Here is a 25878-nt window from a genome sequence, read left to right as displayed (position 1 = left end):
TGCTGTAATACTTGTATTAAAAATAAGTGTGAAACACTTGTTAGATATTACATTTAAAAATGCTACTCAATTTTGTGTGAAAATAAAAAAATTATACTTTGAAAACATAATATTTATATTCATATTGTTCAAAATGAAATTAATTAGTTTTTTTGCCAAGAACATAATAAGTGGCAAGAATATCTCAAAGGTACAATAACTTGCCTGTTAGGGTAAGACAAGCATGTAGTAAACAATGTATTATATAAAAACTTTGTTTTAAATGAAAATTTGCTACCAGTTTCGGTATTTGTTCAAATAGCAATTCACTCGTGGAAATGTAGCTATCCACCTAAGAGTCACAACTGTGAAGATCATCCCTGGTCATACATACCCTCATTAGTATCACTATATTTAAAAAGGGTAAAGCCAGTCTATGTTATTGGAAACACTAGGGAGCAATCCACAATGATCTCTTCTGCAATTTTATGTATATTCTATTTCGACAAAGAAGTCTATAACATTTTTTATTGTTGAAGTTGTAGATCTGGATGATTTTATACTAGGGCATAGTTAAATCTAATTAAAGTTTTGGCGTGATAATCATATTTGAATAAAAGTGTCTTTTTGACGGTGTAAACTTTTTTGCGGCGGCAGTGTTTTTACCAATTATTATTTTGAAAAATTGCTCAAGTGTCAAATGTCGTATTTTACTGAAGATTTGTCTGGGTGAAATAATGAGGTAATTATAATAATTTTTACAAGTGAGCCTATTAATATTGCAGCAGATTTCTATGGCAAGCGTGATGCTGTATTGCAGGTGTTAATAACTGTAAAACTTGTGCTTCGAGATTAAAATGCTTATGAACTTAATTTAAATTGTAACAAAAATTGTTTCACTTTACTTTCAGAACATTTTGGAATTTATGTTCTTTATACAGAAAACAACAACAGTAAAAACAAGGATACATATGAATGCATTTCCATCACGAAATCAAATACCAATAAAACTTATATTTTAATTTAAGTTTTATATTGATATTCATTTTATTGTACAGTTTATGATGAAATAAAATGTAGAGATTGTGAGAATGAAGAACCCTTTTATAAAATGACATGTTAAGGTATATTTTCAGTCGAATTTTAATAGGAGGTTCCGAAATCTGGTTAGTCTCATAAGGAAAAATCTTATTCATACACATGTGTGTGCAACAACTTCCAGGCATGTTGCTCAACTATAGCAACAGCTATCAGGCATGCTGTTCAACTATAGCAACAACTATCAGGCATGCTGCTCAACTATAGCAACAACTATCAGGCATGCTGCTCAACTATAGCAACAACTATCAGGCATGCTGCTCAACTATAGCAATAACTATTAGGCATGCTGCTCAACTATAGCAATAACTATCAGGCATGCTGCTCAACTATAGCAACAACTATTAGGCATGCTGCTCAACTATAGCAATAACTATCAGGCATGCTGCTCAACTATAGCAACAACTATCAGGCATGCTGCTCAACTATAGCAACAACTATCAAGCATGCTGCTCAACTATAGCAATAACTATCAGGCATGCTGCTCAACTATAGCAACAACTATCAGGCATGTTGCTCAACTATAGCAATAACTATCAGGCATGTTGCTCAACTATAGCAACAACTATTAGGCATGCTGCTCAACTATAGCAACAACTATCAGGCATGCTGTTCAAATATTTCTCCTGTTCTTGTGTATTTTTTAACATAAATTATATCTGGTGGTAACTTCATATAGCGTATAATCATGTATATTGAGCAGGGATCTGATGCGAAATGGAGAGCTAACATTCTTATTTGCTATGAGCTGCTCAAAAACATTTGTTCAAGCTCTGACTTGAAACCATCGCAAATGAAGGCTGGGAAGATCACGCGTGTAAGTTGTACTGTATATATCACACTTGTAAGTTGTACTATATAGATCACACGTGTAAGTTGTACTATATATATCACATGTGTAAGTTGTACTATATATATCACACGTGTAAGTTGTACTATATAGATCACACTTGTAAGTTGTACTATATATATCACACGTGTAAGTTGTACTATATAGATCACACGTGTAAGTTGTGCTATATATATCACACGTGTAAGTTGTACTATATATATCACATGTGTAAGTTGTACTATATATATCACACGTGTAAGTTGTACTATATATATCACACGTGTAAGTTGTACTATATAGATCGCATGTGTAAGTTGTGCTATATATATCACACGTGTAAGTTGTGCTATATATATATCACACGTGTAAGTTGTACTATATAGATTACACGTGTAAGTTGTACTATATATATCACACGTGTAAGTTGTACTATATATATCACACGTGTAAGTTGTACTATATATATCACACGTGTAAGTTGTACTATATAGATCACACGTGTAAGTTGTGCTATATATATATCACACGTGTAAGTTGTACTATATAGATTACACGTGTAAGTTGTACTATATATATCACACGTGTAAGTTGTACTATATAGATTGCACGTGTAAGTTGTACTATATAGATCACACTTGTAAGTTGTACTATATATATCACACGTGTAAGTTGTACTATATAGATCACACGTGTAAGTTGTGCTATATATATCACACGTGTAAGTTGTACTATATATATCACATGTGTAAGTTGTACTATATATATCACACGTGTAAGTTGTACTATATATATCACACGTGTAAGTTGTACTATATATATCAGACGTGTAAGTTGTATTATATATATCACACGTGTAAGTTGTACTATATATATCACACGTGTAAGTTGTACTATATAGATCGCACGTGTAAGTTGTACTATATATATCACACGTGTAAGTTGTACTATATAGATCGCACGTGTAAGTTGTGCTATATATATCACATGTGTAAGTTGTATTATATATATCACACGTGTAAGTTGTACTATATATATCACACGTGTAAGTTGTACTATATAGATCGCACGTGTAAGTTGTGCTATATATATCACATGTGTAAGTTGTATTATATATATCACACGTGTAAGTTGTACTATATATATCACATGTGTAAGTTGTACTATATATATCACACGTGTAAGTTGTACTATATAGATCACACGTGTAAGTTGTGCTATATATATATCACACGTGTAAGTTGTACTATATAGATTACACGTGTAAGTTGTACTATATATATCACACGTGTAAGTTGTACTATATAGATTACACGTGTAAGTTGTACTATATATATCACACGTGTAAGTTGTACTATATATATCACACGTGTATGTTGTACTATATATATATCACACGTGTAAGTTGTACTATATATATCAGACGTGTAAGTTGTACTATATATATCACACGTGTAAGTTGTACTATATATATCACATGTGTAAGTTGTACTATATATATCACACGTGTAAGTTGTACTATATATATCAGACGTGTAAGTTGTATTATATATATCACACGTGTAAGTTGTACTATATATATCACACGTGTAAGTTGTACTATATAGATCACACGTGTAAGTTGTACTATATATATCACACGTGTAAGTTGTACTATATATATCACACGCGTAAGTTGTATTATATATATCACACGTGTAAGTTGTACTATATATATCACACGTGTAAGTTGTACTATATATATCACACGTGTAAGTTGTACTATATATATCACACGTGTAAGTTGTACTATATATATCACACGTGTAAGTTGTACTATATAGATTACACGTATAAGTTGTACTATATATATCACACGTGTAAGTTGTACTATATATATCACACGCGTAAGTTGTATTATATATATCACACGTGTAAGTTGTACTATATATATCACACGTGTAAGTTGTACTATATATATCACACGTGTAAGTTGTACTATATATATCACACGTGTAAGTTGTACTATATAGATCACACGTGTAAGTTGTACTATATATATCACACGTGTAAGTTGTACTATATATATCACACGTGTAAGTTGTACTATATATATCACATGTGTAAGTTGTACTATATAGATTACACGTGTAAGTTGTACTATATATATCACACGTGTAAGTTGTACTATATATATCACACGTGTAAGTTGTACTATATAGATTACACGTGTAAGTTGTACTATATATATCACACGTGTAAGTTGTACTATATATATCACACGTGTATGTTGTACTATATATATATCACACGTGTAAGTTGTACTATATATATCAGACGTGTAAGTTGTACTATATATATCACACGTGTAAGTTGTACTATATATATCACATGTGTAAGTTGTACTATATATATCACACGTGTAAGTTGTACTATATATATCACACGTGTAAGTTGTACTATATATATCACACGTGTAAGTTGTACTATATATATCACACGTGTAAGTTGTACTATATAGATCACACGTGTAAGTTGTACTATATATATCACACGTGTAAGTTGTACTATATATATCACACGCGTAAGTTGTATTATATATATCACACGTGTAAGTTGTACTATATATATCACACGTGTAAGTTGTACTATATATATCACACGTGTAAGTTGTACTATATATATCACACGTGTAAGTTGTACTATATATATCACACGTGTAAGTTGTACTATATAGATTACACGTATAAGTTGTACTATATATATCACACGTGTAAGTTGTACTATATATATCACACGCGTAAGTTGTATTATATATATCACACGTGTAAGTTGTACTATATATATCACACGTGTAAGTTGTACTATATATATCACACGTGTAAGTTGTACTATATATATCACACGTGTAAGTTGTACTATATAGATCACACGTGTAAGTTGTACTATATATATCACACGTGTAAGTTGTACTATATATATCACACGTGTAAGTTGTACTATATATATCACATGTGTAAGTTGTACTATATAGATTACACGTGTAAGTTGTACTATATATATCACACGTGTAAGTTGTACTATATATATCACACGTGTAAGTTGTACTATATATATCACACATGTAAGTTGTACTATATATATCACACGTGTAAGTTGTACTATATATATATCACACGTGTAAGTTGTACTATATATATCACATGTGTAAGTTGTACTATATATATCACCTGTGTAAGTTGTACTATATATATCACACGTGTAAGTTGTACTATATATATCACACGTGTAAGTTGTACTATATATATCACATGTGTAAGTTGTACTATATATATCACACGTGTAAGTTGTACTATATATATCACACGTGTAAGTTGTACTATATAGATTACACGTATAAGTTGTACTATATAGATCACACGCGTAAGTTGTATTATATATATCACACGTGTAAGTTGTACTATATATATCACACGTGTAAGTTGTACTATATATATCACACGTGTAAGTTGTACTATATATATCACACGTGTAAGTTGTACTATATAGATCACACGTGTAAGTTGTACTATATATATCACACGTGTAAGTTGTACTATATATATCACACGTGTAAGTTGTACTATATATATCACATGTGTAAGTTGTACTATATATATCACACGTGTAAGTTGTACTATATATATCACACGTGTAAGCTGTACTATATATATCACATGTGTAAGTTGTACTATATATATCACACATGTAAGTTGTACTATATATATCACACGTGTAAGTTGTACTATATATACATGTTATACATGTGAAGATATGACAAATGATATTTATTAGCTATCCAGCTTTTGAGTTGTAAAGCAATTTTTTGGAATTTTTGTAGCTTGGCTCTCTGCAAATGACACACCAGCAAATTCAATTACTTGAAAAGACAGTTTCGAGTTTACTAGCAGGTGAGGTTACCATAAGATATTCAAATGCATAATTGGTCATCTAGCTATCTAGTTGGTCGGTAATGGAAAATAGCCGGTGACGTCTGCTATGCTAATCTACTTGTAGAAAAGAACAAAAAAACCGGCTTCAACATTACACTTGGTGATCTCCATTCAGAGTTTGCTGAGCTTACCAGAAAAGTCCACAGGTAATTTATGCTTGCACTTACAAGCATAACTTTTAGTTCCTTGTTTATATTGTCTTTTCTTTATTGGTTAGAAGCGTTCATTGAAATTAAGATCTTAAATAATTAAATTGTGTTATGTAATTATATGCTAAATTACCTAGTTGTGATATAATTGAATTTTAATGTTAACAAATTCTTTTCCAAACATCGTTTTTGCACATATCTAGATTACACATTTGTACGTACTTGTAATTGTTGTCATAAATTCGTAAATTTTAGTTTGTAAGTCTGTTATCAAAATATATCAGATAATTTATAACATATTATTAGCAAAGTAAATTATTTTTACATTAAACTTCCATTATCAATAATATTTTGTCAAGTTCCCAAATTCTATGCAAATCCACTGAAAATATTGCAGCAACAGTTTTTTCACACAAACTCCATGATCATCATTTATTATATTGGTGTAAATATAAATGGGTCTACTGGGTCTCTTTGTAGGGTGTTTTAAGGGGCAGTTCAGATGAGCCATACTTTTGATAACAATAAAATTTTCTAGTAAATTTTATAATCTAATTGTATCATGGAAGCAGAATGGTAAATTAGTAAATTTAATAAGTTAATAAGATAATTTAATAATTATCAGTTTTGCTTTGTATAAGCTCTGTCTGGAATATCAGTTATTGTTCATTGGAATTGTGTTTGAAAGATTTTTCGTGTTACTGATATGGTGCCAAATAATATTAAACCTCTTTGATATTGTTATTAGTTTCACAACGACTACAATATCTCGTTGAATGGCATATTTGTCCTTATTTTTTTTATTTAATAACAATCTTTTCATCTTATGCCATCACCAATAGGGTTTTTTGATAACGTTGAAATACGACTGTGCTGTCTATGCTTTGCACTCCATTTGTATTGCCTAACAATTGTGCCTTCAACTGTTATCACATCCAAGGCCATTACCAGTTTTAAAGGTTAATTTACAGAATTTTAATATTATATCGATTTAAAACAATACAATCATGGTATTCTGTTTTTCAGCAATAGTTTTGCTGTTATAAGTCCAACAAACCAGTTTTGAAAATAAATAAAAAATCACTATGCAAGCTTCAAGCTGTGACATTAGGTGCCTTTTTGGCAAAATATAGACATGATGTACGATATCAACATGTGAGCACGAGATAAAACCGCTTCTCTCATCTGCCATTCTACTGTAACACATTTTCCCTGATCAGTCGCCAGGATACATGTTTTGGTTAGTCAATATGGCAGACAATTATACCGCATATTCAAAGCATATTCCACAAATACTAAAAAAGCTTGTGTCGTGTTTATCGGTCTGATTGTAATTTACGTAAATCTCAGTGTTTGTCTTTTTGTTAAACTCTGTGTCCAGTTATAACAATTAAAATCTAGCAATAAAAAATTTGCACAGCACTGGATTTGATCTTGGGACTTCCAGATCTAGAGGCAAAAACTGAATTAGGCAAATAGTCATTACATTGGGTAAGATACTCACGCTTAAAGCGCTTACTTGGAGTTAACAACAAGCGCTGTGGATGTTACGCGTAGCAATTGTTAAGCTGACCCAAAACACAACACGGTATTGTTTTAGTAAAGGTCTAGCTTTCCAGGTAAGTTACTCAAATGCATTAGGTAACTAATCTATTACCAGTGCAACACCAGGCAATCGGCTAGTATGTTTATATAGCAAGGCAGCTGTTTTGGTAATTTTGTTCTGATCAATTAGTGATCAATAATTTGCAAAGATTGCAAATCTTTCTGTGTATTCTCACGACTTGGAAATGTTGATAAAACCTGGTATTTGTTTGTAATTACACAGAAATATTATTTAAACCTTAATCTGTAATATAATCCATGTCTTTCTATGTTAAAGCAATAATATTTTTTGCTATCAGTTGACCTTCAAAGTTTAATTGAGTTGTGTGGTTGTTTGCCTTTTTTCATCCATTTTTAAAAGCTTCTGGTTCAACTGCCTTGCCATGTGTCTTGTGCTGATAACCAACAAATACGCTAAAAGTGTGTTTATTTAGATACCAGCTGAACGCCAGGCGTGCTAGTCTGAGCACGACTAACCCGGCTGCTCAACCCATATATAGCGACGCCTGTTTAATTCAAGCATCGAGCTCAAGTGAAAGGCTGATTCCTTCGACAAGTAGGACTGCAAGCATTGCCGATTCATATTACAGGTCAGCATGCTCTGTGGTAGACTTGACATTAGTGGTTTGGAGAAGTCATCAGAATTACAGTTGTACTTTTACTTACTAAAGACTATTCAGATGGAATTTGTAGGTTACGAAACACTTCTTTGGAAAATTTTTGCCCTTTTTATGAAGGAAATTTCAGGGTACGAAAGGTGATTATTTAAAACTAGCTCGCAAAGTCCACCCAGAGAGTCACAAACGTAAGCATTGACTCAGTAGGAGCTTTTGGCTGAGGAGCTGAGAGAATTAGAGGCGAGGCAACACACGACATTGCAAGAAAAGATAATAAAGATGAAGGAGTTGCAGTCATTATTCTGATAGTTCCAATAAAATACCGGTACATTTTAGGAAAATAGTATGAGATTTCAAAATTTTTGCAAATAACCACTCAAACAGGTGCCCCTAGTTAGACTATCATTCACTATGATGATGTTTGCCTTGCATACTTTTGAAAGATTGTTAAAAACCAACCGAAGCAAACGACCTTGGATTGACTTTTTACTAAATGTTTTACTAAAACCCTGCTGAGAGGGAAGCTAAACCAAGGAAAGTGAAAGGTGATAAATATAACCGTCAAAACAAAAAAAAATTTAAAATAAAAGGAAACAAAAAGCCTTATTCTTCACATTTTGTACAAATCTCATTTTCATATTAAATGTGCAGTAAGCGAATTCTAATATGTATTTATGAGAGAATTTGATGCATTTTTGTAATTTATAAAAAATCGATAGCCGATTTTAAAAGGCTTGAAATGATAAAAGTGTTTTACTTATCAAGTTATGAGACGTTTTTTGGTACAAATTGATTTTGTACTTAGCGGTACCACTGTATTTGTTTCTGATTACTTTTCTGCATAGAGCACATTTAACGCTTCCTTCATGTACCCTCCTACCTGAGTACTTTTTAGAAATGCACCCCTACAGTGCTCTCCTTTGTTTTTATCTAAGTTTAAAGATCTTGCTAGTATGATATTCTGCACAGCAGAAGTGAATTAAATGCCAGAAATTTTGTGAAGTTTATTTTGGCATGGTTCTTTAGCATTAGAATTGAGATAATCGCTCCCTTGTTCAGTGTGCTAGATTGTGTTGATAGGTGGGTGCTAGTGCATAGTGCAGTGCACCCTCAAGATACGATTATCCTGATATACGATTTTTTTCACTTTACGAAGTCAAACATTGCGATATCTTCACCTCGCTATACGAATTTTATTTCACCATGCGATTTTGAGAAAAGTTTCGCCCGAGTTAAAATTTGGCGGTCGGTGTGCTCATAACACACGTCGAAATAAAAAAGACACCGAAATATAGTTTGCCGAAAACATTTTCAGAACGCTTAGAAGAGACACGATGATCGACTTCTCTTATGTCAGCATTCCGCGTGGAAAATTTCGTGTAAAATACACCAGCAAGAGCAAATATTCATTTGTAGCGTTATTATATCTTTTACTATAAACTTTTAAGTCAGCTTACGTATATAACTCCAAGTATCTACATTTAAATTGTTAGCTATGGAACCTGAGACCGATACAAACGTTACAAAACGAAGGAAAAATGATTTTTATGTCAACAAAGTTGGATGTCGTAAATAAGAACGCACCCGTATTATTAACTTTGTCAAGGAATATGATCGCAACCAATCAGCATTTGCAATTATTATTAAAACAAGAACTCCATTAAAGCAAGCACAAGAAAGAGCTTCCGGCTGAAGATTTGAATGAGCTAGGTCATGCAGGCGATCAGCATTCAAAAGGAGCAACCATTTAGTAAAGGCGAGGAAGTAGAAGATACAGAAAACCCCACATTGGCAGAAATATTTCAAGTGTTTAATTTGCTGATGTGGACTGGTACATTAAAACAATGCATGTATAATATATATTATTTATTTCTTGTGTGGCATGTTTTTCATATTTTATTCATTTTTATTTGTTTCCTTTTGATGTTGTTTTGTTTTCTTGTTTAACTATGTCTTTGCAGATGGGCTTGTTATCTCCTACGTGAATACAATTCATCGTATGTATGTAACTCGTATAACTAGCTACTCAAGATAGTTGACGCATTTACATTTCTTTCTGAAGCTTGTTAAAGCCCTTTCCTCTAGGGTATAAATACGTACAAACTGTGTACGTATGGTTACATTGATTCTTTTGCACATTTCATACAAGAAAAACTACTGTAGCACCTTCTCTGGATCCTTCTACAAGCTTTAGCTAGCTAGCAGTTTTCTGCATTGCACCAGCATTTTTTCTTTTAAACCAAAAGAAAAATTGGACAGGACTAGACAACCTTCTTTAGCCTGCTAAAAATTCCATTTTATTACGTATTAAATTAATCTTCAAGTGTACAGCAACATAATTAGCATTGATACCCATTTGCCTCCTCTGCTTTATTCGCTACAATATACCAGCTAAAGTCATGTTACTCCAAAGGTATGTACGTCCTGTATAGTTAATAAAATTTCATTTTTCTTTTCGGTAGCCATTAAATGGTCAGGTGTGTGAGAGGCCGCTTTCGATAACTGCATCACTCGGCCTTATTGAATTCTGGTTGAAAAAGGTTTCAACCAGACACGCTAAATTTTATAATGAAAGTGAAGACAGAAACTTATCAAGGATAAAGTTTCGTGATAATAGTTGAAATTCATTAAAATAGTTCAAAATACATACTAAAACTTGGTTTTAAGGGTGAGTTTGGCAAGCTAAACTTATTTGAAGTAAATTCAATGTTTATGTTATGCGTACCTTTTGAAGGTAAGAACTTGTTACCATACGATCTGCATTTGGTACACAGATTACAATTTTACAGTATTGCAGATTATAATCACTAGGTGCACTTAACACAATGCAGCTACTGCAGGTAACTATAGTTACTAAAATTAACATACTATTTGGTTACTAATTTTCAATATGTACAGCATTTTTTATAAAATTTTGGACGATTTTTACATACTTTTTTTTCATTGTATAATTACAATGGTTTCTATACCCCGACATACGATTTTTTCGCCTCACGATGCAGCCTTGGAACGGATTAACATCGTATCTCGAGGGTGAACTGTGTGTCTGTTTTATTGCCCAAGCGTGATAACCAAAGCTGTCTTGCATAGTTTCAGTTTGCCATCTGTGGCTATCAAACTGTTCAGAGAGTGCATAACACCTTTAGTAGATACCTTTGTAGCTAGGCCGCTGCAAAATTGGCTGCTGAGTCTGATCTTCTGTAAATAGTAGTTACTGTAAAACCTAGATTTGAATGCCATAGCGTTCTATTTTGTAGTCCTTCCCTTAGTATAGAGTGGCGCTTTATTAAAGATGACGTTCTAATAACAAGTGGCTTTGTATTTTTCAAACACCTCATCAGAATGTTGACAAGACAATATTTAACCCTTTCACGAGCAAATCAAATGTTGCCTATATCTTGTACTCTCCTTTGGCGGTGCGACAGTAACCCTTTTGGACGCAATAAATTTGCTAACCTACCTTCAACTTGCCGTAGACATTTAAATAAATGAACACGCGGAAGATGCTACATGTCTCTACCAGTTGATGTCTATTGCTTACAATCAACATACAATGATCTTATAGCCTACTTTGCAATTTGTTGGAGTCCAAAGCTTTTATTTCATTTTAAATTTTAAGGCATAATTTCATTTTATAACTATACTAAATGGATGCCCGGTGTTGCGCGGGTAATAAAATAGTTTTTGGACAGAAAATTTACTTTTATTTAACATCTACCATTCTAACTTTTAAAGTTCATATCATGGGAAAAGTGTTTATGTGCACTTCAAATGAATTAAGAGAAAGAAGAAAACAACTGTAAAGGTTTTCAAACTTTTTTAAACAACTAACTTTTAAATTACATATCATGAAAGAAGTGTTTTTTGAAATAAAAAAGGAGAAATATAAAACTTTTAAGGTGTAAATGTGAAATCCTTAGCAAGTAATGGCTAAATATAGTCTGTTTTGCTACGATTACAAAGAAAAATTATTCGGTATACAAATATATGATTTTAGTTTGTTTCAGTGTTGGCATCATAACGCAAAAATATCGTATAGAGTGGTATAGAAACCCATAGTAATTATTGAATGCAATCAATGTCTGGTCAAAGTCATCATCAGCAAATAATTGTAACAAAACAATATGTTAACCTTAGTATTTATAGTTACCTACAGTGACTTTAGTACATTTTGTGGTTATGATCTGCAAGAAAATGTAACATTACAATGTACTACGTGCAAAGCTCTTACCTTCAAGACAGACGTGTAACATGAATGCTAAATTTAACTTAAATGAATTTAGCATACTAAACATACCTGAAGGAAGTTTTAGTATGCATTTTAGTAACTTTTTAACCAAAACTTCATCCTTATTTGTTTGTGAATCCGTTTTTACCATAATGGATGACGCTGAACTGAAATACAATTGCCAAATTTTAATTTTGAAAGATCTGTTTGTTGATATCGTTTGGCGGAAAACAATTAGCGCTAATACGGCGAGGACAAAAAAGCATCGTGTTTCATAGAGATAATAGATTTCATAGAGTTTCGATAAATACGTCATTTAGCATGTAAAATGGGGAAAAGGATGTATAGATTGTATAGTAAGGTTTATGAATCGTAAGAGCCTTCGTAGAATCGTGGTTAGACAATTGGATTCAAACCTGTAACTGCAATCTTCGTGAATTCAAATCCAGTAAGATGCAAGATTTTAATTCCAAGACTTTAATAGCTATAACTGGACATACCGAAGGACAGACACCCAAACTTTAAGATTTATATAGATTTGACAAGGTTGCATAAAAGCTCTTTGTACTCATTGGTATTTTTGCTACAGTTTGCAGCCAAAACTGGGTTTTTATGTGCAATAGAACAGCAGCTACGGGTTTTGAAACATTGTAAGCGGAGTTAAGACTACTCCAATCATGCTATCAAATAATATGGTATAAATCTGCAAATCTTACCCTACAGGATGAAAATATTCGTTGGTCATAAAAATTCGCGATTTCGCGAACAGTCAATCCCGCGAATTATTAAATTCAGGGAATAATTAGTTCTATTTTTAATCACAAGAGAGAATAACTACTGCATCAAATTGAAAACTAGTCGCTAGCCTAGTTTTTAATGTAAATACTAAACGTAATTGAGTTCCAAAACATTTTTAAAATCATTGCCTGAGCTTTGAGCTAACACCATTGGCAATGCATCACATTTATTTACAAAAAGTTTTCGAGGTTGTCACAAGATATGCAGAATGGCGTCATCGCGAAAATAGCCGCGAGGCAGAAGTACTAAACGTAGCCGAGTTCCAAAACTTCTTTAAAATCGTCGCCAGGCTTCGAGCTTTATTGCCATTGCGTCAAACTTTACAAAATTATTCAAGGTTTTTACAAGTTATTCGGCATGGCTTCAGAGTAGCAAAAAAGCTCTCCTAGTCTTTTTACATTAGAATCAACTCCATCAATCTCTAATACCGAAGTCAAGGACGATCATGATTCTGATCTAGACATTATGGTATGTATTTGATTTGCAGTGCAGATACGTTTTTCCATAATCAACTGCATTAGTTAATTCTTTTGTTTAAAAACTGATCCCTTTCATTAAATACTTTAGCTATTGTTTTTGTAATTCTTTAACACTTATTAATATTTTTTCTTTTTTGTGTTAACTGCAGATTGAAAATGAAACGACCTACTCCGATTACGAAAACTAGAGACAAGTAGTAATATTCATCAAGGCAGGAATATTGGCAGAGAGGCAACCAGTCAACCTAGACCCCTTCATCGACAACAACTCCTTGATATCGCTGTAGCAAACATGATCAAATTATATATTTTATTTCATGTATAGATGTATTATTATTTATTACAAACTTGACTGTACAAATAAAATATTTCAAATACAAATTATACAATATAAAATTTTACAAACGATGAATGGAGTAAATATAAACAGTTTGGTCCATATGGTGGTTGTCTAGCAATAATATTAAACTGGTACTCTTGATATATGAATACTAGCGTGTAATGGTGCTTTCTGACTAGTTATTTTGGTAATAGCAGCTCTGTCGCTGTCACCGTCTTGGGTAGGTGTTGAGGTGATTCCCCCGCTAATACATGGCTGGTAAGGAAGTTATCATCAGAACTCTCCTCGTGGCTTACTACTGCAAAGTTCTGCCGGTTGGCTAAAGATTTGTGCTTGTAAAGGCGTTTTTGTTCCTTTTTTAAAAACAGTTATATTTTTCTCGTAAGTAGCTGCGGTCACTTCAACCTCAATTTCCAGACCTCCCTGAATGATTGGTGATCTTCTAAGAATGACATCTACCACCCTTGCAATCATTGTTCTTCGGTGTATGGTGAAAAATCTCTCTCACACTAAAACAAATAATGAAGCAGTAGGGATGGAAAAAACTAGTATTGCGTTTTACCGAAGAACCAAAGTAAAATTCAACTAATTTAGTAAATATAAAAAAACTCATTACTTACCACAATTTGTTGGCTTATCAAAGGCCTCCAAAGCGATGAATATTCGTGAAAACCTCTGGACGCAGCAAAAATTGTTCACCGTAGAATAGCATGATCGCCTCGCAGTTGGAAGCTAAAAGTAAACCGGAACACGCGGTGTGCGCATGCTTAGGAATATCTATTACTAGCCGCAATAGAGTTAACTTTTCCTAGAGAGTGGCAGTTTTCAGCCACGAATAAATTCATCCGCGAATATGCATGAAAAGACAATTTTCGCGAAATATAACTCCGCGAATAAATTCATCCTGTAGGGTATAAGTTTTATCATAATAATAATTCATCAAATGCTGGAAATATATATTCAAGAATAAGTGACATAAACAAACCATAGCTATATGTAATACATACAGCAACAAAAATTAGCATTTTAAAACAAATATTAACTTTTTAAAACAAAAAATATTAGCATCGTTTGCTCGGTCAGTTGTGTTCTGATTGTTGCTTCTGTTTGGAATTATCTCATGTTTTTTGACTGCTCAATAACTTCCATATTGTCCTCACACCTCAACCCATCGTCTGCACAGCTGGGCTGGTTGATGTTAGCGTCCAAAAAAATTTTAGCAGAGCAAAACTTGTACTCGATGCCATTTCAAATAGAAACTTCTAGTACAACTAATGAGAAGCCGCGTGTAATCAAAATAGCTTCAAAATTTTAGCCTCAAAATGTTAGCCTTAAAATGGTAGCCTCAAAATACTGAGTACATTTTCCATAAACATGAAAACTTTTTTCCACAGACATCGAAGCATCAAGACCGCGCTAAAAACGGAACTATTATTGGCCTGAAACAGTTACTAATTATTTCTTTGTTGTTGCAATAAAAGTTTTTGAAGAAAAAACCTAGACTTGGAGATGGAAAAATGGACTTCTATATAAACAAAAACAAAGAATAAATTATTTTTTATTGGTATAATTCAGCTGTTATTAGTACGATTTTGTGGGCACTTTTTTACTGATTACTGAATGTCAAATAGTAACGGTCAAATAGAAGTGGCGTTCAGGTAGAAGGGGCGTTCAATTAGAGGGTTGCGCTCTATTTTTCAACCCTTTTCTCATAGTGGCTCTCAAATAGAGGTGAAGTTCTAATAAAGGTAGCATTCAAATAGAGGTGGCGTTTAAATAAAGGTGCCGCTCAAATAAAGGTGGCATTCAAATACAGGTTGTACGGTATTCACCTTTGCCTTCCCCAATTATACTGTTAGCACTGCTTTATGAAAATTAGGGAGTCTTATGCGTCCTTAGCATAGCATGGAAGGCATACCAGCTGGTTCTACACTGTTCATTATAGCTCGGCTTAATGATAAAATCGAGTTGCTTCAAGGGAAGTATTGATAAATCTGTCCCCGTACAGTCATAACTGAAAGTCTGCCAGTAGTTTGTGCATCTGGAGACTCACAATTTCACATGTGCTAGAGTCTACGTTTACTCTCCATTGTGCGTTGTTTGTTTGAGATGGTAAAAGAAAATAAGTATAATAAAATAACTTACCTCTAGCAATCCATCGTTTTTTTTTGGACGTCATCAAGCTGTTTGCACATGCGCTCTTTCACGAAAAAAGCTGTAATATTTGTAGAAAACGATCGTTTTTCTTTTATTTAATGGTACTTTTTGGTGTTGTTTTGATACTATAATAAAAAAATTGTAAACAAAAGCATCATTTTAAAAGTTCATTGCAAAAGCTTCGTGTTTGCAACGATAAAATTGTCTATAAAAATAGCCGACAACGATAAAATGACGTCACGAAAAAACTGCAAGATACTTCATGTGCATTCCATATCTTGCAGTGGCATGCAAGAGTGTTGCCAGTATGGTATCTGGTTAATGTTTTCATTCATCATTTACCTGCCTAGCTCTTACAGCGATATAGACGATGGTACCAGCTCCAGGAACTCATCTACTTGCGCTGGTATTGAGGACAGTTTGGAGTCACTTCATCAGTGGTGTAGGGAGAATGAGATTGAATGTAAGTGTTTGTATGAATTGGTATTTTGTTGTCTTGAGTGCCCAGACATCTGCAGTCTGGTAACTGTAAGTGTTTGTATGCATTGGTGTTTCGTTGTCTTGAGTGCCCAGACATCTGCAGTCTGGTAACTGTTAACCTCTGGCGGGTTGTTCTGTAGTCATATTGGAGGAAAATGGGGAAGATTCTCAGCCTGCCTTTGCTGTCGTATCTGGTCATGCCAGCGATGCAACATCTCCTTCATTGGTTGGTTTATACTCGTACTAATTAATACTGTTTGTTGGTAGTTGTCTGTTAACTAGATGACCGCATTGTTTTGCTGACAGTGTGTTGTTATGTAGAAGGCCCCACCGTAAATGCTCCTACAATGTAAATAATCCATTCCGGGTTTACGCTATAGGGATTTTATGTTATACAAACAGTAAAATACATATAAATTGCTTAATCCATTCCAAAGTTTTCCAAACTCACTCTTCAGGTCATACAAAAACTACACTTGACTTTTTAATTTGTTGACTGTATGTTAACTGTAATTTTGTTAGTTTGCATCGACAACTTGTCTCCTTTGTCTGATTATTTTCGCTGTTTTTATAGACTATGATTGCGGTAATTTTACAATAAGTTGTTGGGAACACACATATTCGACGTTCATTCATAACGATTTGTTTATTTTTCTAGATAGCAAAGTTTGTTCTGCAAAATGATACTAATAACAAATATTTTATGCGTCTACAATAAAGCAAAACAAAAATATATTTGTGCTATAGAAAAAACTACCTATTTGACATCTATCTGTATCCGGGGGTCAAAGTTAGGATAAAAGATAACGTTCGATGATACCCCTAACTCGTGACATTCAAATTGATAGACCGACGCTGTAATTAATACCTACACAAATTGGTCGTCTTCGAGTGCTTATTAACAATTTCACAGCTACCTATTCTCTGTTTTGTCAAAGCATCTGACGATCTATGAAGATGAACTAAAACGTCATGAAAGTTGTGTATATAATAGATATAACACTAAAGGCATGTCGTTTTTTATTACAAGTGCGACGTGATAGATTACTCGTCAAACCGAATTTGAAAAGTTTCCCCTACTTGACACTTTACGTTATATGAAATTTTTTTAATGTTTTTATATTTATGTTATTTGAAGTTTACGTTATAGGAACATCTACTGTATTGGTAAGCACAAGCTACATCAGTTAAACTGCTCACTCACATGTGCCCAGCTAAACACCCACTATTTGCTGTTTAGATGTATAACAAAATTATAACTAGATCAGCACATAGTGTCAAATTCTGTTTTGATGAATGAGAATGAGGATGCATTGCATTTTCGGTGTGAATAAGGCTTACATTACTCTAATGAACACATTTTTGCTGTAACATTTTCCCTATAAACCATAAGAAATACTTATTTACCATCATGAAAGACAAACACTACTCAAGAATGGAATTGGGAAAGTGTTTTTGTGAAAGTGTTTTTGAGAAAGTGGTTTTACTATAACCACTGCAAAAGACTTAGAGTTCATGATGAACCATTAGAGATGTTTACACAGGGGTGTTACCAAGCTAAAGTTAAAAGATGAAAAGATGTGTTGGTATCAATTTCTCCTCTTCAAGGTTAATATACTAGCAACAAGAGTTGCTAAAAAAAACCCGTAACATATGTACTTGGAACTGTTATTTTGCTCTATGAAAATAATTAGAAGTAGAAGTGAACCTATTCAAGTGTCTAGATTCTTTAGGGAAGTATCAGAGGCTTGATTAAAAGGGTCTATTTTCTATCTCAAAACTGATGATTGATGAAGGTACTAGTGCAATTCTGTAACTCAATTGAATGCGGAAAAGAACTGAAGACTTGTATTTCAAGTTGGACAACTAATCTTGCAATTTTTCATATAAGTTGGTTCTACTCATTCCATTTGACCTTATTCTGTTTTAAGTTAATTTTATAATCAGAATATAATCATTCATAATTTTCTGATCAGGCATTCATATTATCTAAAAGACTTGTCTTCGGATAGAGGATGGTTGGTTGCACTTTTCATATTTGTCATGAGACTATAGACACAGCTCATAGTCGGTAATAGTAATGGAAGTACCATATTAAGATAGCTTTCTGTTTTAATATTAACTTGGCGGTAAGTTCTCTCTCTTGACGGAACGCAGGATGTTAGTTGAGGTGAAAGCATAATGTAGTGTAAATCAAGGTGAAAGTAATATGTAATGAAAATTGAAGTTAAATTAATATGAAATAAAAATTTAACAAAAGATAAAAACTGCGTATGAGTTGTGATTAAGCAAGCATTATGCTTTGAAGCCTTTTAGCTCTTGCATGTGTTTACGGTGTTGATGACAGTCCAGCTTGGCTGACCACATAGCTAAATTTCCTGATGGTGAGGGAGAACAGCAGCAAGAGATGACAGGTAGCACCACTCCTCCTTTCCATCAACATCCAGGGTTTAGTGACAGTGCGAGGTATGCTCCATATTATTGTTAATCGTAGATCTTGCACAATGATATAATAAATAGCGAACAGACTTACTAAATTAGGCTTTTTTGTTATTTTAACTTTGATTTGTAACAAAATTCACGTTGCAGTTATTTGGAATCAAAATATTTACCATGTCTTGCTCTGTTGTGTTGTAGGAACAAAATATGTGGAAATGTAATTACAAGCTCTTCAAAGCTCAAAACCGAACCGTTAATCGCAGCCATGACGAAAACGCCGTACCCTAGGACACTTATGTATTCGCGGCATCTAACTTTCGCGTTTTCGCGGTGTCATCCTCTCGCGAAAGTTTCATGTGCGAAACTAAACTATCATAACAAACGAGCGAAAAAGCGAAACTAAATAGCTTTGTTCATTGATACTGTATATTTGAATTTTATAACGACATTTATTTTAACGTTTTTAACGACCACTATAGCATCGTTAAAATATAAACCGACAAAATAATTTGACTGTCAAAATTTATTTTGCAATTATTTAGGATTATTTTCCATTTTCCCATTAGGAATGATTTATAATGATAAGAATTTGATGTCAATGCACATGCATTAGTTAGCGTTATCGTTTGCTGGGGACGTCAATCAATGCAGTGAGCACCGTGTGTTGAAAGAAAATAAGACACATGCACTGACACTCGCAGTACTATACAAGCAGCATGGCTCTGGAAAGGTTTGGATTCACCACTGACACCTCTTCAATAACTTGTAATTTTTTTAGATTTGTTTTGTTTTAAGTGATGTGACTGACGAGACGTTTTTAAATTAAAATAGGCAAAACATGACTGCAGTTAATACGCTCAGAAAAAAAAACATCTTTTCCTTTTGAGCGTTTTAACAAAGATCAATTTTGCGGATTTTATTTTAAGTTCATTCGGAGGCTTTTACGCTTTCGATGGGACACGGCCAAGCGGGTGATTGATAAAACTGAATCTTTTGCAAACCTTTATAAAAGTCGTTAACAAAAATATTTTGCCTCTGATGATGATAATAATGATGCCTAAGAACTACTAGAAGTTGATGTTTGTCTCTATGGCTTGGAATGAAGTGACATTCTACAGCGATAAAAACCGCGTCCATGGCCGTTGGGCAAATAACTTTTCGAATAAAGGATGTTGAGGTCGAGTTATCTGAAGGAATTTATCATTGCGTTGGAACTGACCAAACAAATCCGTTTGAGTTGACCTTGTGTTTGAGATGAAATGTTACATTTTATCTGAGGGCGAGTTTTTCGAGTTGGACTGTACTTACCGTAAAAAATTCCCAAAAAGTTAGGGCGGCTCAGCCGGCCAGCTGCCCCAGGGAAAACTGGCCTGTTGATAGTCCAAAAAACAGATGGCAGCAAGCGATCAAATTGCATTATTGACCTTGCCCACATCATTCTACCTGCGGTTCACAATTACAAACTAGTCGCAAATTGAATTTTTTTATTGGTGGACCGAACCTGAGGAATATAATTGTTTGTTCCACTGCATTTATTTTCACATCACTATATTTTCGCACTCATCAGAGCTGCGAAGTTAAGTTGCTTCGAAATTTTACTCTGTGAGCTACTCACGAAACTAAATACTAGCGAAATATAAGTGTCCTAGGGTAGGTTGGAATCCCTTTATTTCGACGACGTACTCAAGTCGATGTGGTTATTGTTTTGACACATGATGTTATCACGTGAAATAAAATGCCAATAAAAGGTCACAGCAGAGTAAGACATGATGATCCTTTTCATACCAAATAATTGTAATGTGAATTTTGTTGCAAGTCAACCTTTAATCGTTTTTCACGGAAATTCTATAAATGACTCTGATCGTGAGAGCCGGGCCACAATTGATGCCACCAGACATGTCAGTGGTGTAAGGCTTGATCGACGTAGTTCACAGAAAGCAGGGTCACTATTGATCACACTGCCGGGTAGCTAAAAATGTCAAGGTCATTTAAAAATGGCTGTTATCAAGGGAAAACAAGTCGATAAGCATGGTCTATACATATCAGCCGTGTTAGCCCACTTGCAATGGCACAAGCTTGAGTGCCAACCATCGCCTTTACAATGCATTTTGGGACAGTTTGGCATGCGGCTCTTTGCAAAAGTTAAACAGCCCTCAACTCTTGTGCTAACCATTGGCAACCAAAGGCAAACTCGAAGCGTATGTTCTCATTTCATTGCGACAGTCCAGTAGGCCTTCCACCAGTGCTTGCGGTTGATATGGGTAGCACGCTTCAGAGACTCATATGACTGTGGCATAAGTTGTGTTGTTTCTATTATTTTACCTCTGCAAACTTTTGTTGAAGCTCAGCTAGTATGGCCCCTGATCTCTCAGTGTGTTGCTGTTACCCTAGCCACGCTGTTCCTATGCACATCTTAGAAGACCTAGGAGCAGAAGCTACTGGAGACGCTCGCTTTGACCAATCAATGCCCACTGAACTTGTGTCTTTTCACGCTGTTTCCTTAGTATGTATTCTATCATTACTTTCATATTCAGGGCTTCATAGCGTGTCTCTTCACCTCTCAACACTGTTTCTCTGTCTATTTATGGGCAAAGAAACTATCTTTTCCCTTTTCAAGGAAACTCCCGAAACATCCTTTTTGCATAAAAGCCTTTATTAAAAGAAAACTAAACTTAAAGAATAGAGAAAGCATAATATTATTATGCTTTATTATTTATCTTGAGGTGTGGAATGGTGTTTTAAAAAAAGAATCAAGGAGATTGACCAACCAGAAGCTGAGATATAGCCAGCCAAACATAGGTCTACCAAAAAACATAAGTGTTTTGGTAATCCTCATATTAGCATAAAAATATGACGTATGAAATCGACTTGTGTGCCATTGGTCAATCAAGCCAACTAATGCGCGCTCCTATAACAATCACGACGGTTTAATTGGTTTAATCGTAGAAAGAATAGACTAATCAAATTGGGCCTAACAATCATTGCTCCAAAAATTCCGAACCAGTCCCTCTGACGTGTAGATTAGTTTTAGCATGAAATAATTACACGCATCTATGATCAGTTCAGTAAGTAATATATTAAATGATAAGATATGAACTTCAGCATAAGTATCTGCATAGTATTTTCTTCAATCAATCATCAATCGCGATTATCATTTGGAATTTTCTACAAATTATATTAATTACATCGTTAATTCTATACAAAGGTATATTATTATTTTGTATAATATGCATTATGATTATATTAATTAATCATAAAAAACAATTATAGATAACATAGACAGAAGAATCAAATCAAAAGTTGTTTTCTTTTCTTACGACAAGAGCAGCACGGTCAAGTTATTCTTTTCAAAAATATGGCTGTAGTGAACTTACAGTTTAATTAACAGTGACAATAATCCTAAAAATCAACTAAATGCTGCAGTAGGTACAAAGATGAAGAAGGAACAAAGATTTACACCCGCGTGTCTTATTCGACTGGTAAACAAACTGCGAATAGCGGATATTGTAAATTATAGACCGGCATAGGCTATACACGCGCCGTTTGTTCAACAGACGATCTTCGGTGCATATAGAGTTGAAGTTTGAGGCACAATAATCAAAATATCCTCTTCTGTTTTGACAAATCATGGCAGGGGGTTGTGGGCAGTTGCCTTAACCACACAATGTTTGCTTGATTTTTTTGAGAAACCAAAGCTTGTCTGTAAATTATTTACTACCGCGAGAAGCGTTTCGCATCTCACAGCCTAAAACAATCAGTATACGCAATGGAGGTAAGGGTGCGCAACTCCGGCACATATCCAATAAGTCGATTTTATACGTCACAACTTTTGGGGTTTTCGAGGGGTTTTTCCTCCGATTCGTTTTTAGGTAGACCTATGTTTGGCTGGCTATATCTCAGCTTCTGGTTGGTCAATCTCCTTGATTCTTTTTTTAAAACACCAGTCAACACCTCAAGATAAATAATAAAGCATAATAATATTATGCTTTCTCTATTCTTTAAGTAATTTGCTATTGTCGTTAGATGGGTGCAGACATGAAGATTATCTGCATGACACACAAAGTGTCGGGGATGAAATTGAGTAACCTTGACATATATCAATAGCTTTGCGTAATGCTGCTATCTGATTACATCTTGACAAACTATTGTAAACTGCATGCGTATGAGAAGATGAGTTGATCTACATGTAGGTAACCTGCAAACAAACGTAATACCGGCTGCTAGCTATTTACAATGGGAAGCCTTGGGTAAAGCATGGACACAGTGCCAACACAACTTTATATGAAGAACATGATTTGAGATATGCACTGAATAAACTTACTTAAAGAGACCAACAAGGAAAGCATGGGTGTGCGATTTTCAATTAGACCCTCTGCTTTTTATAATAAATTTCTTCTGTCAAAAGTATTATTAGAATAACTACCCTGTAATTCTCTCTAGCGCAAGCATGAAATGTTATTGCTAGCTTATATTTTGTGCTATTTGATTTAAGTGTATGTGGAAAGAGAGCAGGGCTGAAAATTGAATGTTTTACAATGTTAAACAGCAATCAGTGACATTCAGCAAAAAACTCTTGGCGGCATGTCTTTAGTCTGCAGGAAATATCTTAGCGCAATAAAATTCACGAATGAATGATATCAAACTCTCCACTCACTTGCGCGCTGATTTGATAAGCTCCTTGAAATTTTAGCAGAAAGAGAGAGCAGAACCACATAGACCTCCATCTCTAGCAGAGGAGTACTATGCCAGCGAGGATGATGTGGTTAGTCCATTGAGTTACTACACTTTTTGCACTACCTTAAGATATTAGTGTTACATGATTGATGCACAATCTGCATTGTTAGTGTATCACATGACTGATGCACAATCTGGAATCATTCCTTAGTTTTATGCCTTTACCTGTCAGGAACTCTACAACAACCTCTTTCACCCTGACGATGATAAACTGCTGAGTGGTGAAAGTGATCCTATGCTTTCAACAGATATTGGACAGAGCAGTGCACTGCCTATACCATCATCAACTCGGGGAAATACATCTCTTGAAATGCTGATAGACATGGATGCGCAGGTGAGTTGTGCTCTCTTGCATGTACTGCTACATACCGTAAAACCTCTATTTGAATGCCGTGGCTCTATGTTTTTCAACCCTTCCCCTGCAGTGGTGTTTTATTAAAGGTGGCGTTCAAATAAAAAGTGGTGTTGTATTTTTCAAACAGCTCATCGGAATTTTAAGAAGCTAAATTCAACCCTTTCCTGGGCATAGCGAATGTTGCCTATATTTTGCACTCCTATCGGAGCGACATTAACCCTTTTGGATGCAATAAATCTGCTATAACTTGCCTCCAATTTGTCAAAGAGCTTTAAATAAATATGCATTGGGAATCTGAGAAATATCTTTACCAGTTCATATCAATTGCTTTCGATTAACAGATCTTATAGCCTGCGTTGCAATTTGTTGGAGCTTTCAATTTTCTATTTCATTCTAAATTTGAAAGCATATTATTTTATAACTAGATTGCTTATATGTAACCATGTTACATTGAAGCTCATTGTACTCAATGATATGTTTGCTACAGTTTGCAGCCAAAACTGACTTTTATGTGCAATAGAAGATGAGTTATGAGCGTCAATCCATTGTAAGCCGGGTTTATATAACCACAATGATGCTATCGACTAATATGCTATAAACCTGCAAATTCTTAAGTTATATAATAATAATCTATCAAATGCTACAAATATGTATTTAAGAACAAGGGACATAAACCAACCATAATTACAATACATGCGTAAACAAAAATGAACATGTTGAAACACAACTATTTGCATCGTTTGCTCAGCAGGTTGGGTTCTGATTGTTGCTTCATATGGAATTCATTTTCGTCTGGCTGTTCAATACCTTGCACAATGTCTGTTGACTTCAACTCTTCTTCTGCATTGCTGACCTAGTTGATATTAGCCTCCTAACAATTTTTTGGCAGAGCCCAACTTTTAGCTGCACGAGTGCTAAGCACAACTTGTAGTCTGAAAATAGTACTACAGATTCCATCGCAATTGTAAACTGTTTATCACATAACTATGTCGAAGTATTAAGACCGCGTTAAACAAACAACTACTATAGCCTGGTATAGTTATATACAGTTATTAATTATTTCAATGGTGTTGCTTTCAAAGAAAAATCTGTAAGTTTTGGAGTTAGAAAACATACTTCGATATGAACAGCAACCACAGAAAAACTAATTGCTATAGATGTAACCGAGTTATTATTAGCATCATTTTGTGGACACTCTTCTACTGATCTTTTACTATTATGCGTTCGTAAAGATCAAAGGATGTCAAAGTGAAGGTGGCGTTCAATTAAAAGGTCGCGCTCATTTTTCAACCCTTTTACTATAGTGGCAGTCAAATGGAGGTGGCGTTCAAACAAAGGTGGCGTTCAAATAGAGGTTTTACGGTAATTTGGATAACCCATCACACAGCATGACCAAGATGTTATCAATATTTGACACACATTTCAACAAAAGAATTTTATTGTTGTATATATGTATATAGTTGTATGTACGAACCACATATATTACTCCCACAGGGTGTAGAAGATTTTCAGATGTTACCGGAAGGCTTGGAAATTTTTTTAATGGATGATGACAAGCCGTGAGGATGGCCTATAAACTGAAAGACATCCTTATACATCTGCTCAACTTCACAGCCATGA

At 34.2% G+C, this 25878-nt stretch overlaps 1 protein-coding gene across 2 annotated transcripts in view; it reads left to right on the top strand.

Annotated features, from left to right (window-relative positions):
* The window catches only part of LOC137393544 (uncharacterized), a 46611-nt gene extending 20739 nt beyond the window's left edge, over positions 1-25872 (top strand). Inside the window, exons 4-14 of one of the 2 annotated variants that reach the window (XM_068080140.1) lie at positions 1781-1894; positions 5766-5835; positions 5942-6023; positions 8066-8221; positions 16610-16713; positions 16871-16956; positions 19078-19196; positions 21513-21672; positions 23863-23931; positions 24076-24237; positions 25753-25872. In XM_068080140.1, the coding sequence (XP_067936241.1) occupies positions 1781-1894; positions 5766-5835; positions 5942-6023; positions 8066-8221; positions 16610-16713; positions 16871-16956; positions 19078-19196; positions 21513-21672; positions 23863-23931; positions 24076-24237; positions 25753-25821 (1191 nt within the window). In that variant the 3' untranslated portion in view covers positions 25822-25872. Of the gene's footprint in view, positions 1-1780; positions 1895-5765; positions 5836-5941; positions 6024-8065; positions 8222-16609; positions 16714-16870; positions 16957-19077; positions 19197-21512; positions 21673-23859; positions 23932-24075; positions 24238-25752 lie in introns of both variants that reach the window. The other variant, XM_068080139.1, reaches the window with a different exon arrangement.
* Positions 25873-25878: the final 6 nt, after the last annotated feature.

This window comes from Watersipora subatra, chromosome 4 (assembly GCF_963576615.1).
Source record: "Watersipora subatra chromosome 4, tzWatSuba1.1, whole genome shotgun sequence".
NCBI lineage: Eukaryota > Metazoa > Bryozoa > Gymnolaemata > Cheilostomatida > Watersiporidae > Watersipora > Watersipora subatra.
The sequence above is the reverse complement of the archived record's forward strand: the minus strand, read 5'-3'. Positions and strand labels throughout refer to the sequence as shown.